General features: G+C 49.7%; 1 protein-coding gene and 1 long non-coding RNA gene across 4 annotated transcripts in view; both read left to right on the forward strand.

Moving 5' to 3' along the window:
• Window positions 1–9006, forward strand: part of POU2AF1 (POU class 2 homeobox associating factor 1) — a 30064-nt gene extending 21058 nt beyond the window's left edge. For all 3 annotated transcript variants that reach the window (XM_019469218.2, XM_019469220.2, XM_019469219.2), the window contains exons 2-5: window positions 3530–3660; window positions 4185–4227; window positions 4312–4577; window positions 7215–9006. In XM_019469218.2, the coding sequence (XP_019324763.1) occupies window positions 3530–3660; window positions 4185–4227; window positions 4312–4577; window positions 7215–7529 (755 nt within the window). In that variant the 3' untranslated portion in view covers window positions 7530–9006. The remainder of the gene's footprint in view (window positions 1–3529; window positions 3661–4184; window positions 4228–4311; window positions 4578–7214) is intronic.
• A 434-nt stretch (window positions 9007–9440) lies between these two features.
• On the forward strand, window positions 9441–10571 carry LOC109278678 (uncharacterized). The gene is made up of 2 exons (XR_002085789.2): window positions 9441–9930; window positions 10292–10571. It is a non-coding gene; the product is annotated as an uncharacterized LOC109278678 (long non-coding RNA).
• The last annotated feature ends 4086 nt before the right edge of the window (window positions 10572–14657 follow it).

The following is a 14657-nucleotide window of genomic DNA, read 5'->3' on the forward strand; positions in this document are numbered from 1 at the left end:
GCGCACTGGCAGTCAGTTTCTGGATTCCTTGGCAGCTGGTTGTGGGCTGGTAGGTGGGGAGGCAGCAGGTCCTTGAGAGCTCTGGGAGTTTTGTACTAGGAAGAGGTGGGGACTTAGAAACTGCTCTCCATATGGTCCTTGTGCCAGGGCACACCTGTTGACACTGTGGCTTCGAAGGAAGTCCAGACATCAGAGGGTGATGCCCTCGGCTCACAGCACCTCCCCCAAGCCCTCTTTGTTCATTGATTCAAAAACAACAGGAGGTAGGAAGCCCTCCCTTGACAAGATCCTGGAAATGCCCAGCTGGCCCCTTTGCAGCCAAGTGTTCGATGTGTCCACTTCCTGGGAGGGAGCGGGTGGGGAGTCCTCTGGGCCCTTCCCCACAAGCGTACATGCAAATCAGAGAGGGTTAGCCGTATACCTGTCTTTGGTCTGGACTGAGATGTGAGCACGTGGGATGGAGCCTTTCTTGCCCCTCAGCTGAATTAAGAGTGTGGCCACCGTGATCAGACCCCCAAATAACCCTGTCCCCTGAGTTTCTTCTGAGTGTGCAATGCCTCAGGCTGCACTCGTGCCTAAGAATAGCTGGAAACCCAGCTGCAGACAAGTGTGGTCTGATATGGGCGCGAATAAAGCCACTGTGGGTGACTGAGAATGAGTGAACAGAGTGTGGGAGGGCAGGCGCCCCTGTTTGCTGCCATGTGGGGCCCCACCTGGGGTCTGTGGCCAATGCTGGGCATCACTGATCATGAGAGAAAGTGGCACAAGGAACCCGTGTAGGAGGGAGGCATCCAGAAGGAGGGTTAGAAGGATTCAGAACATGTCATTAAGAAATAGCTGGAAGAACGGATATGCATTCAGACTACGGGGGACCTGGTATCTGCCTTCCAATGCTGGAAAGGGATATGACTACTGCTGATACTATTAGCTCACATGTATTTAATGCTTGCTGAGCACACGCTCTGTTTCAAGCATTTACTTGGAATTCTCAAGCCTCCCAGGTATGTGCCATTATGATCTTCATTTGCAGAGGTGAGAAGGCTGTCAATGGATTCTGAACGGCGAGTTTCATCAGAAGGCAATGCCAGGCAAAATGGCGCTTGTTACCATGCGGCCGGTCAAGCAAGAGCTTAGAGCTTCCTGACCCTGAAGCTCCCCAGAGGAAGGTGGAAATGGGTGGAGGGAGGGGAAGAAAAGTAGCATCTACCATAGCTGGCCCTGGCCATGGCTTTGAGAACCTCTGGCGTATTATTGCAGGGAATCCTCACAACTACTGTGTGAGACGTGGGTTATGGAGGCCCAGGGGTGTTAAATAAATCATCCGAGACCTTGCCACCTATAAGCAACAGCCCAGTTTTGCATACAGGTATTTTTGGCTCTCAAGTCTGTTGTTAATGCTGCTTTTACAAAGGTGATGGTGCCCAGGTAGTGCTGGGGCACCGGTATGGGACTGGATCTCTCTGCTCCACACTCTAGTTTCAGTCTGATTTTCTGTCGGTTGTAACTGTTTCGTTGCATGTCTCTCCCACTAGATGCAAGATGCATGTGGGCAGGAGCCATAGCTATCTTGCTCAGTGCTGTATTCCCAGTGCCCAGGGATAGTTGGAAGAATGAACGAGTATCACTTGAGACTCCTTGTTACGATGGGGCGGGGGCGGGGGTGGGGGTGGAATTAAAAAGAGGATAATTTATCTATCAGGACGTTAGAGGGAAACTCCGGTATTCGATTAGGGGTGGTTATCAGTGATGCTAACCCCAGCAGAGCTTCAGAATCACCCAAAAGACTTTTAAAATATAGATTCCTAGGCCCACATCAACCCCCCAGAAGCGGAACTACCTGGAAGCAGGGCCTGGGTATCTGCACTGCGTACCACTCCCTGGTCAATTCTGCTACCTGGCCAGGTGAGGAGGCCCCATGGATGCATCTGAGTCTGGGGTTCTCTGTATTATGTGTCCTTGGGGCTCTTGGACACCCCTTTCCCTCCCCCTGCTGCCTCTCTACCTGCTGGGCTTCAAGACCAACTGCGTGTGTGCCTGCAGCATGGATGGAGGTCTGGTGCCGGGTCAGGCATGAGTTCTTATCAGTTGGGTATTTACTGAGCAAAGTTCAGCCAGGTAGCCCTATGGTTCCGGGTTTAATAGATACCTAGGCTTCCAGGCTTTTGATTCAGAGTCCAGGTCCCTGGGACCCTTATCAGTGGATGATAATGGGCTCCCTGTGTGAGTCCCCAGGGCCAGGGCTACTCACTATTCTTGGTTGACCCAGGCCTGCCCTCCAAAGGCCCAGGGCCCTAGACTGTGGGCTGTCTGGGAGGGCAGATGGTCAGTGCCCAGCCATGACTGCTTCTGGCTTGCTCTCCCTGGCCAGGAAGTGCCCGGTTCCAGCTCAGTGCTTTGGTTTCCCAGCTTTGATGACAAAGGGCACAGGGAGCCTTCTCTCTACAGCAGGGCTGGACACTCTCTGGCTCCCCGTATGTGGATCACCAGTGGGTATTGGTCCTCTGCCCTGGGAGCCACGGAGAATCAAGGAACCGTTCACTGCAGCCCATTCTATGGTTCCAGGAGAGGGGAAGGGTGGGGGGTGTGAATGGCAGCACATTCCAAATAATCATCCAACCGGTTAATCAGCAAATCCCTTACTGAGCTCGCTGTGGACATGCTACTTGGGAAGATATAGAGAAAGAAGGTATAGTATCTCATCTTGAGAAGCTTATCATCTGGTTAGGGGCATACGAAATTTACACCGAAGGATTACTAATTATTATATAGCAGATTGCAAATTTATTAAATGCTTGCTCTGTACCTGCTTTATACTAAGCATATACTGCGCTCCCCATTTACTAGGTCAGCGACCCCTTATGACATTCGTTTGGTAAGAAACTGCACAGAGAGGTTTAGTAACTTGCCCAGGATCACATAGCTAGAATGTGGCAGGGGCAGATTTCGAGGCCTGTGCCATCCGACTCGGAGTCCCTGCTCTTTTGCCGTCCTCTACTGCCCCCTATGATGAGCACTAACCAGGCCTGTCTAAGAGGCTGGAGGATGAAGCCACTTCTGTGGGCGGCCATGGGCCACCAGGAGGGTTGCACTAGTCTTGAGCGAGGACAAATCAGGAAGCTGAGAAGTGTGAGCGTGAATCCTGACCACTGGAAATCTCAAGTAAAGGTGAGGAGAGGAGACAAGCAGGAAACCAGAGAAGTCTGAGTAGACCTTCTGGCCAGAGTCAGGGCTTATTAGTCCTTAGTGTGCAAAGTGGTCAGAAAATGGGTTGAGCTGACGCAGCCCAGGACTTTCAATTGTACATTAAGTTTACAGGACTGAACGAACTGGTCAGGCAGAAGGGAGCTATAGACGGTTTGGGGCAGGAGGAGTGGCAATACTGGGGGAAATTGTCTAGGAAGTCTCCCGGGTCCACCCTGCTCAGGCACAGCTGAGGTGAGCCGGCAGACCCTTGAGAAGAGGGGAGCATACGCTGGGGTGGGGGCTCGTCTGAGAGGCCGATGAGCACCAGCGACATTGTTTTTCGCAGCCTCGGCACCAGAACAGGCCCCGGCTCCACCCCGGCCATACCAGGGCGTCCGTGTGAAGGAGCCAGTGAAGGAACTGCTCCGGAGGAAACGTGGCCATGCCAGCAGCGGGACGGCTGTCACACCTACGGCGGTGAGGGGGCCGCTGTGGCCCGAGTGTGTGTGTGCGTGTGCGGTGGGGTGTCCAAAGGGGCCCTGGCTCTAGGCGAGGCTCAGCGAGGCCACAAAGGCAACACGCTGCCAGGTACGGCTGCTGAGGAATGGGCTTAGGGGAGAACAGGTCAGTGATCCCTGGGTAGACCAAGGAGGACTGATGCCATGGGCAGGCTGGCTTGGGACATTGAACAAAGCCAATGCCGGGGGCCTGAGTGAGCAGATGACTCACACGTCCTGGCGTGAGCTGGGTGCCCCCCTTGGGAAGACGACGAGGCCAGTTCCCTACGTGCACAGGCTTCTTGCTAAACGGAAACACGAATCCCCCAAAAGTATAGGTGGTGATGGCTGGGACATGACATGGATGTTTTAGTCTGAGAAGGAAGATTCCCCCCCATCATCCCCCAACTTATACTTTCCTCCCCTGGGGCCCTCTGGGCAAGTTTTCTGCAGAGGGCCAGTTGGAGAGAGCTGAACACTGATCCTAGTCTCTCCTCCCTCTAGGTGGTGCTGCCCCATCAGCCCCTGGCTACCTACACCACAGTGGGTAAGAGCTCCCCACAGCCCTGGTCCCCTCCAGGCCCCTCGTCTGGGCCACACCTGCAACTCTGTAATTTCCTTCTTCCCACAGGTCCTCCCTGCCTTGACATGGAGGTCTCCGCTTCCACAGTGACAGAGGAGGGGGCCCTGTGTGCCGGCTGGCTCTCCCAGCCGGCCCCGGCCACCCTCCAACCCCTGGCCCCGTGGACACCCTACACGGAGTACGTGTCCCACGAAGCTGTCAGCTGCCCCTACTCGGCTGACATGTACGTGCAGCCCATGTGCCCGAGCTACACGGTGGTGGGGCCCTCCTCCGTGCTGACCTACGCCTCCCAGCCGCTCATCACTAATGTTACGGTACGTCACACAAAAGCATTGCTGCACCAAGGACACCCTTTGGAACCTGGGCTGACTTCCTGACCCCTGATCGTTCTTGCTACTGATTCTCAGGATAACTGAGTCATCAAGCCCTTCCTGTCCTGCAGGGAGGCCTGCTCTTCCCATTGACCTTCTGCAAAGAAGGTGGATGGCCTCCCTTGTCGTACGTTGTGCTCTTTGGGGCGGGGATGTTCTCCAGCCTTTCTGCCCTAAATCTCCCCGTCCCGCCCCCAAAGCAGAAGGTCTTGGTTGGAAGTTTTGGTTTTCAGTGACTGGGGGTATCAGGTGAGGTCTGACTGGGGCCTTGCGCCACACCAGGGCTCTCTTTCTATTCCCCTGACTTAGAGGCTGATCGGTCACCTAATAGTGGGATTTGCAACAGGTGACACGACTTTTCAGAAAACTACTTTTGATGAAGTCAGACCCACCTATTGCTTGGGTTCAAATCCTTGTCCCTTACTAGCTATGTGATCCTGGACTGAGTAGCTTAATTTCTCTGAGCCCCGATCTCCTCATCTGTGAAATGGGTATATTAACAAGAGGGCTGATGTCAGGCTCAATCGGGATGATGCCCGTGGAGGACTTAACACAGCTCCTGGCATACAGAAAACACTCAATAAATGTTACGTTATGATTGTCTCAAAGTTGGCCAGCAACATTAACCAAGGGCTGCCTTCGAGTGCCCGATGGGAAAGAAAGGGCCTGCTCCCCCAGACACAAAGAAAGGAAGAGAAGTGGTCTTATGTGAATAGTATCTGTTTGAGCAAAGGAATGGGAATCCCCTAAGCGTTCGGAGGAGGAAAGGTCTATGGGTGTAGCTATATCCGGCCTCAGTTCAGGGAACACTCTGGGGGTGCGAGTTGGGGCCTCAGGAGTAGCTGCAAAGCCCACACTGAGGTGGAACTGGCTTTGGTTCCCCACCTCCCCGCACCTGTTTCCCTCAAGGGTTCAGCGTCATGCTGTTGCACCTGCCCTTTCATCACCATCCAGGCCAGGGCCCACAAGAGCTCTCCTCCCCCAACCCTACCTGGCTACTCCGCAAACCGGTTGTGGGCATGGATGATGGTGGCTAGAGGAGTGAATTCAACATCTTTCCCAAGAAACTCATTTCCATATCGGGGGCCTTTGGTGGGGGCGGGAAGCGGTGGACGTAATGGTTCTCAGTCATTTCAATCCCAAGGATTTCTTTCATTATTTATCCTTTCATTATCCCCACCTCCTACCTTGAAAGGCTCTGTGTATCAAACAGACCGTATTTATTAAGAAATAATTTGTTTGTTTTGCCGCTTTGTAAATTAACGCATCAAAGCTGGTGAGAGCTACTAGTCAGCACCCCTGATTAGCAGGAGATAAGACCTGTTAAAGCCCGGGGTTGATGGAATTCTATCGCTGAGCAAAGAAACCTGCAGTCCCCGGTTTCTGACTCCACAAAGTAGGATTTCCATGGGAATTTTGAAACGCTGGAAACAGTCAGGCTTTGCTGGGAGGCTGGAAGGCCTCTGAGACCCTTCCCAGCTCTATCATTCTATAGAAAAACACCCTAAAGCCTTGCTACTCGAGCTACGTACGGTCCCCGGACCAGCCACCCTGGCGTCACCAAGGATCTGATTGGACATGCAGAATCCCGGGCCCTACTCCAGACCTCTTGTACCAAAACGGGCACTGTAGCAAGATTCCCAGGGGACTGACATAATCTCTTTTCTAAATGACTCTGTTCCCAGGGGCGGTAGGGGGAGACTTCAGCCTCTCTCACATCATTTCATGCAGAGATCTTCCTCCCCGTCCCTGCTTCTTCAGCTGTGGGAGATAGTCGGAATCCAGGCCCTGCCTCTCTTGCAGGCTTGACCTCAAGTGTGGTTTTATAAAGTGACCTTTATAGTGTGGTTGTTGCCCACGTGAGGGGTATTGTTTGTAGGGCACCTGCGAGAACGGCCGGGGACAGCCACGGGGGCCCAGCTCAGAGACAGAGGAGGATGAGGATGAGGATGTGGCAGGCACCGGGCTCCCCCAGCGGCTGGGTGGGTCCCGAGAACATGGGAGATGAGTGGCACCGTGTGGGCGGACCTCAGGGCGGACCACACACCGTGTGTGTCCAGGCGTGACAGTGGCCGCCTGGCGATACAGCTGCTACCCAGGGGGCAGGCTCGTTAACATGCTGTATTTTCACCAGTTTTTAAGATGTGCATCCTCCCCTCCCCCGCCTCCACAATTTAATATCTCTGAAATTAGGATGGAATTCATATGCAATAAAATCTGGAAAAGCGTCTCCAATTGGCTCAGCCCTGCGATGTCAGTCCTGCTCGTAAGGGACCCCACAGAAGAGAAAAATGGAGGCGGCGGGGGGGGGGGGGGAGGTGGTGGGAGCCAGGACTTGTAGCTAGTGAGAGTCAGGGGCAGGGATCCAGCTGAAGTTTGCGTGGCTTCTCCTTGGGGGGCAGACACCGAGCAGGTGGAAATGGAGCCCCCCCCCCCCCCCCCCCCCCCCGGGCTGAGAGCGCAGGCAGGGGCCAAGTTGAGGGGGCCGGAGAGCTCCCCACCGGGAGCAGGACGAGCGCGGAGGACGAGCGGATACCCCCGGGGCTGCTAACCCTTGGTCCCGTGTCTTCCCCATCACAGACGAGAGGCGCGGCCGCGCCCACCGTGGGGCCCCAGCTGGAGGGCCCGGAGCACCAGGCGCCCCTCACCTATTTCCCATGGCCGCAGCCCCTGTCCACACTGCCCGCCTCCACCCTGCAGTACCAGCCTCCGGCCCCAGCCCTGCCCGGGCCCCAGTTCGTCCAGCTTCCCATCTCCATCCCCGAGCCGGTCCTTCAGGACACGGAAGACCCCAGGAGGGCCATCAATTCCCTCACCATCGACAAGCTGCTTTTGGAGGAAGAGGATGGCGACGCCTATGCGCTCAACCACACGCTCTCGGTGGAAGGCTTTTAGGGCCTGCTCGCCGGGGGAGTCCTGCTCCCCAAGCCTGGGATTTTACACTGAGCCTGGGATTGAGCCTCAGATTCACACCTGTTTGGAGTAGCTGTCTCACAACTACACTTTCCACCCTCAACTAGAATAATTGGCTTTCCTTCCTCCCTCCGCTCTTCCTCCTTCTTTCCTCCCTCCCTCCCTCCTCCTCCCTTCCTTCCCCCTTGCCTTCCTGCCTTCTTCCTCCTTTTCTCCCTCTCCCCTCCTTCCCTTTCTGCCTTCCTCCCTCCCCCCTCCTCTCTTCCCCCTCCTCCCTTCCTCTTTTTCTCCTTTCCTCCCTCCCCTGAGCCCCTTTCTCCCTTCCTCCTTCCTTCTTTTTTTTTTTTCCATTTCTGTTCCTATCTGAGAAGGAATTAGAGAGAATTTTGTGGTAATATTGATGCCAGTGTTGCAAACCCATGTCGCAGGTGCTTTTATTTCTGCCTCATTTTGTTCATTGGAGCAGCAGCCCAGCTGAGCTGTCTTGGGGCCAGTGCCGCCCTGCACCTCTGTCATTTTGAGGTGGATGGGATGGCCTTGCAGACCCACTGCCCAAGTCCTTGAGCTGTCAGTTCTCACAGTTGATTCTTTGTTTGCTGTTCTCTGTGCTGGCCAGATTTACAGTCTAGGCAGCAGAGTCCCAAGGCCTGGGGCTCAGTTAGGTGGTGGGGGTGGTGTTCGGGGGGAGAAAAATCAACAGCAGAGTGGGTGGGTTGAGGGACAGAGGAGGGAGGGGAACGGGGTGTGTGTGTGTGTGTGTGTGTGTGTGTGTGTGTGTGCGCGTGCGCGTGCGCGGGCATGTGTTGCGGTGGGGGGAGGGGGAGGAGAAGGTTGGGTGGGGAGAAGGAGGACTAAGGAACCACTGAGCTTCAGATTACTTGGTTGTTAAGAAGGAGAATAAACTTAAGAGCCATAAGTGCTTCGATTGGTGGTTTTGTCGCTCTCCTTGAGGATACTTGCCAGGAAAGCCGAGCTCTTATAATCGGGAGGGTTGATACCTCTGATCGCGCCTTCCCACGTGCGGACCCTCCGTGGTGCTCGCTGTGTGCGAACAAAAACTCACTGAAGCCCCGTGGGGGCGGGGTCCTCGCTCAGTGCCACACGTGGCTCTTCTGTGTCTTATAAAGAGCCATCATTGTGTGGGACCACAGCCTCCTTCTCCGGCACCTTCCTGGGGGCTTCTAGAACCTCAGCCAGAAGTACCACTGGGTTTAATTTCAACGGATATTTTCTGGCTGGGGGGCCTCCAAACTGGCTGGTGCTGGAGCACAGCTGTTGCCGGGGGCGTTCATCTCCTGACAGGGGCTGTCATCTGCTGGCTAACCCCACGGTCAGCACTGGGCAGACAGCTTAGCTGGCGGAATCCATGACGAGGTAATAAACTTTTCTCAGAAACAATGGCTTCTTGGACACATTTTCTTGCCCTTTTAAAATAAAAACTCCAGAAAGTTGTCTTTCATTGGATTTTTTTTTTTTTTTTCTGCTTTGGGTTTATTTTGACCCAAATGTCTCAGCATCTGCCTAAAATCTTGAATTATTTTTACTCAGACTTACTCTTTGGATTTAAAAGCGTAAAATTTCAGGTACCGAATTGACATCTTTGTTGGTAGTGATGGCGAGTAGGCAAAGGAGGTGGGGGGGGGGTGGTTTCAGGCCTGTTGGATCAAACACCCTGGTTTCCTTTAAGAAAACACTATGCAAGATTTTTCAGCCTACTCTTGGAGGGCTTGAGAGGACGTAGAAGCAATCTCTGGAGGGGAGTTAAGTTGGCAAAAACTACCAAGGAAATAAAGTACTTTAAGTGTTTGCTAAGATTTAAACAGTGTCTTTTTGTCTCCTTACCTTGAGGTGCAAAGGTCTTGGTTGTAATAACCTCCCTCAGTTTCTTCCTGGGTTTTCCTGCTAAAATGGAAACATGTTAATAAAGATTTGCTCAGACTCCTGTGCCGAAGCGTTTTATTCCTTATCAGATTAATCCCCCTTCACCTGCAGTTCCGTGTCGGGCAGTGTGAGTGTAGGCAGCCGCTTACACTAGTCTTGTTGACTTTGCAACTTGATCTACAGCAAGGGAAGAAGGAACCGGCCCCACCTGCCTGCTGCCCAGCTCCCGCGGGCACAACGTGCGAGGCCCGTAGCCTTGTCTCCAGGCGAGCAGGGATCTGAGATGATGAAGGAAACTGTTTAACCCTATTGCCCCTCCTGGGTGTTATTCATGCTACATGAGTCAATTCTCGTGATGCTGGGTGTCCAGAGGTAAGTTCAACCACTGGTACCTCCATGTGTCAGAAGCTAGGCCCACAGGAAGCCAGCTCTCAGGGCCAGACATCACAGTGAGAGGGACGGTCAAGAAGCCTGCCAGTCCTCTGGAACACCAGTCCTTAGAGTGAGTAACGGTTTGGAAGGTCTCCTTTTCCAGGTGATTTTCTGAGTTACTAAGAACTTCTGAGATCACTGCCTTCACTGTTCATCTCTCCTGGGGTGACCGTTTTTGTTTTTTTTTAATAGTCCACTTTATTCTGCCATATGTCTTGTGTCCAGATTTTGGGGGACAATAGTATCTCCAGCTATTTCGTGTGCTTGACTTGATCACCCCTGTTGTCTTTCTTCTTAGTCTCTGTGTAGATCATAATCCAGAATAAAGACACGAAAGGACACGTCCTCGAGGATTTCTTCCCCCTCTAGTTTTACCAACACTCAGTGGGAGGGGAAGATCTTTTAAAAATGTACTTTGCCTCTGTCACCAGCTTCCGTGATGCCCTCGGTCTGCGGTGTGGAACATATGGCCGCCTTGGTCTAGGTCGGTGCCCTGTCAGATTCTGATCCGTGAAGCTGCCCATTTCCAGCGTGAAATGAGGCAGAAAGGAGAAGATGGGTACCTGCTGGGACAAAGAAGCTGGGCCTCTACGAAATAATAATGCCACCACGAGGCTCAAATTCTCTGATCCTTCGTCTGCAATCATCTCTCAGTGGAATTTGGAGACGTGTTCTAAACACGAATTTCCTGAAATCAGAAATCAAAGATCACTCATTTTGTCGTAACCTACTTTGTGAGTCAGAGGTGAGGCGCTCAGTAATTCCTCGCTGAATTGCATGAATTTGGGAGATTTTCCATCGATTCTGTTGAAGGAATGCGGATATGGATGACACAGTTGATTACAGTGGAGCCTCCTTTCTGAGACTCACAGACACATGACGTTTCTCAGAGGCTTCTTTTTTTTTCCCCCTTAAAGCTTGGGTAGGAACTTCCATAAGCTGGTGTTCTTATTCGGTAGTTCTTCCAGGTACACCTATGGATTCTTCGGAAGGGCTTTACATTTTTTTCTTAATTAAAAATTTTTAGGGGCACCTGGGTGGCTCAGTCGGTTAAGTGCCTGACTCTTCATTTTGGTTCAGGTCATGATCTCGCGGTTCTTGAATTCAAGCCCCGTTGGGCTCTGCTCTGGCAGCCAGAGCTTGCTTGGGATGCTCTCTCTCTGCCTCTCCCTCGCTCTGTGCCCTTCCCTTGCTCTCTCTCTCTCTCTCAAGATAAATAAAATAAAATTTTTATTTTTTAAATTTTATTATTTTTTCAAATATATGAAATTTATTGTCAAACTGGTTTCCATACAACACCCAGTGCTCATCCCAAAAGATGCCCTCATCAATACCCATCACCCACCCTCCCCTCCCTCCCACCCCCCATCAGCCCTCAGTAAAATTAAATTTTATAAAATTAGATTAATCAATTTTGTCAAGAACACTCAACATACTTGTAAGTATACCATACAGTATTGTTATCTCTAGGCACAATGTTATACGTCAGATCTCTAAGAACTTACTCATCTTGAATAACTGAAAGGGAATACCCGCTGATTAGCAACTCCCTCTTCCCCCTCGGCCTAGCCCCTGGCAACCACCATCCCATTCTTTGCTTCTATGTGTTTAACTATTTTGGCAAAACACTCATGGACATGGACTTGTACAGTGTTTGTGCTGCTGTGACTGACTTTTTCCACATTAGCATAATGTCCTTGATGGATAAAGAAAATGTGACCTATACATACAATGGTTATTCAGCTTTAAAAAAGGCAGTCCTACAGGACATGACAACATTGACGAACGTGACCATTCATTCACTGAATATATGTTATTCAGTGGCAGCTCTGGGCTAGGCAGGCATCAAGAGTTATTACAGATTTCTGCTTTGAAGTAGTTTGCTAGTGCAGTGATCTTTTTTCAGTGTGAGTGTCCATCCCTATACATGTATATTTTGTTATTTATAAATCGTATCCCTGAACTCCTCTATGAACATAATATCCATTATAGAACGGTCACAAGAGAAATTTAAAAGATGAAGTAAATATAAAACATAATATTTTAAAGCATTATTTCAGTCATTAATATAATAAAATTCTTTTAACTTTATTAATAAAGTTATTTGTTACTGATAAATAACAAATAATAATAAATAATGTTTAGAAGGAGAAATATTATTGAATATATCTAAACTGATTTTTAAAATCTTTGTGATTCTCCAGGGATACCTGAGTGGCTCAGTTGGTTAAGCGTCCGACTTCGGCTCAGGTCACGATCTTGCAGTTTGTGGGTTCGAGACCTGAGTCAGGCTCTGTGCTGGTGGTGTGGAGCCTGCTTGGGATTCGTTCTCTCTCTCTCTGCCCCTTCCCCTCCTTGTGCTCTCTCTCTCAAAATAAATAAATAAACTTAATAAATTTAAAATAAAATAAAATAAAATAAAATAAAATAAAATAAAATAAAATAAAATAAAATACTTTGTGATACTCCAAGTTGGAGATCTGGGTCTAAGTTCTATTATTTAGGTACTTGGTTTCAATGGCTGTCATAGCTGAAAAAGATACCATACCAAGATATTGAGATCCAAATAAAAATAGTAAATCATTGGCTTTGCTAAACAAATTAAAAAATCATTTCATAACTGCTTCCATCAATTTTGCAAAGCTTTATTTGTAAATCTGGCTAGTAAATTACCATCCTAGCTGACATCAATTAGTCTTATAAATTCACTGAGGGGGCTGCCTTTTTATATTTTCAACACACTGAGTTAAAACCACTCAAAATCTTTATCTGGAAAGTTCTTAAACAAGCTAAAACATTCTGCTTCTACTTAAAAAAAAAAAAAGGTATGAAGACAGTTTTCATAGGTGACACACACCTAAATCATAATTGTCAGCAACAATAGCCCATGATGATGGATATATCCCTCAAGATCTACTAAACTTCCACTTTCTAAATGTTTTCCCCATTGCATGAGTTTATAAAAACATCATTAAAGTGTCATCTTTGTTTTGATGGGCTGGTTAAATGTAAATTATGTTCGTTACTTAAAAAATATCTGAGGCGCCTGGGTGACTTGGTTGGTTGAACGTCCGACTTCGGCTCAGGTCACGATCTCCTGGTTCATGAGTTCAAGCGCCAAGTCGGGCTCACAACTGTCAGCCCAGAGCCCACTGCGAATCCTCTGTCCCCCTGTCTCTCTGCCCCACCCCTGCTTGCACTCTCTCAAAAATACATGAAACATTAAAAAATCTGCAGGTAACATATTTTGCACAGTAAACTTATCAACCAAAAAAGAATAGCAAGTTTAGGTAAAAAATATCCATAATTCATGTTTCAGTCTGACAGTTCTTTGGAGTTTTAGCCGGGAGATAATCAGTGATTCTCTTCATGGTGCAAGAGTCCCATCCCACTATAAAGCTTGCGTCACTGAGAGGTGCTGTGTCCATAAGATTAATCACACAGATGATCATCCTGTAAAACTCACTATGTTGCAATTTGATGGAAGTGAATGAACTGAGCAAAGGCACCGCCATCAACCTTTCTCCCCCGTACAGGATGTCCTTGTCTCTCTGGGGACACTCTCAGACCCACGTGTCACACAGTTTGGGCGCCAGCCTTAGTCCATGCTGAGGTAACAATTCACTCATGATTGAGCGCTGAAAATCAAGTGTTCTAGGAAATCTTTAGTCTGAGGCAAACAGGGACATCTGGACCCCTTAGTTCACATATTCAATCCAAGTAGATTTAATTTCTTTTTTTCTCATAAATGAGTAGTTTCTTTCTATACCCCAATGGATTGTCTCTTGTGATACCTAGGATATACACACCCCACTTTGGAGCTTGGATTAAAGATTCTTGCTTGCTGGAGTTGTCACTAAACCCCCCCCCCCCCCCCCCCATGGGGACCACCCGAGGGAAGCTGGCTGTGGCCTGAAGAACCTTGGCACTAGAACGACCCATGCAGGGCTGAAAAATCTGCTTATCCCAATGATAGGGTGTAACTGAGCCATGACTAATGTCTTTAGTTACGGTCTTAAAATTCTATCTATTTCTGTGAAACAAGCTGTTGGTGTCTACAGTGACTCAGGAGGGCTCCAGAGAGGTTGTAACTAACTTCTGATAAATGAGACTGGAGACTCTTGCCTCATATGCCACATGCAATAAATAACATGTATGTACCGGGTACTGGGCTACTTGTTGGGGAATTTAAAAAGTCAGGCATAGCCCTCATTACAAGCCACTCAGGGTTAGCGGAGCAAATGGAAGGTTATTAACGTCGTGAAATGAGTGGTAAGTATAAAGCCAGGTGCTTTACGTATCTCACATTTACTAGTAAAGGTGTTGCCACTATCTCATTTAATCCTCACAAAAAGCAACGAAGGAATGCACCATTTTAACTCCTGTTTATAGGGAGAAGAAACTCTTAAAGAGGTTAAGTAACTTATCCAAGTTCACATGTTCACCTCAATTCATCCAGCAAGTATTACTGTTTGCCCTGCGTGTAAAGATGGGTGCAGAAGAAGATACGGATGAAGACGTGTGGTTGGCTGGAATGTTCCCACGTGGACGACCTCAGATTGCAATCACTCAGGGGTCTACATATTGGGAGAATCACCTGGTCAGCACTGAATCCAGAATGGATGTGCAGAGAGAAGGGCACCATTTTAGGTCAGCCGGCTGGTGGCTGTTTGACCTTGAGATCTAGAATCTTGATGGTTAGTGGTGTCCCCCTCCAAGGCCTATATGCTCTCACGGTGCTAATTATCTATGTGCCAATATCCAAACCCTCCTGTTTTGCTACTAAGCGAGGTAATA

Source organism: Panthera pardus, unplaced genomic scaffold (genome assembly GCF_024362965.1).
Source record: "Panthera pardus isolate Hobbes unplaced genomic scaffold, ASM2436296v1 HiC_scaffold_12, whole genome shotgun sequence".
Taxonomy (NCBI): domain Eukaryota; kingdom Metazoa; phylum Chordata; class Mammalia; order Carnivora; family Felidae; genus Panthera; species Panthera pardus.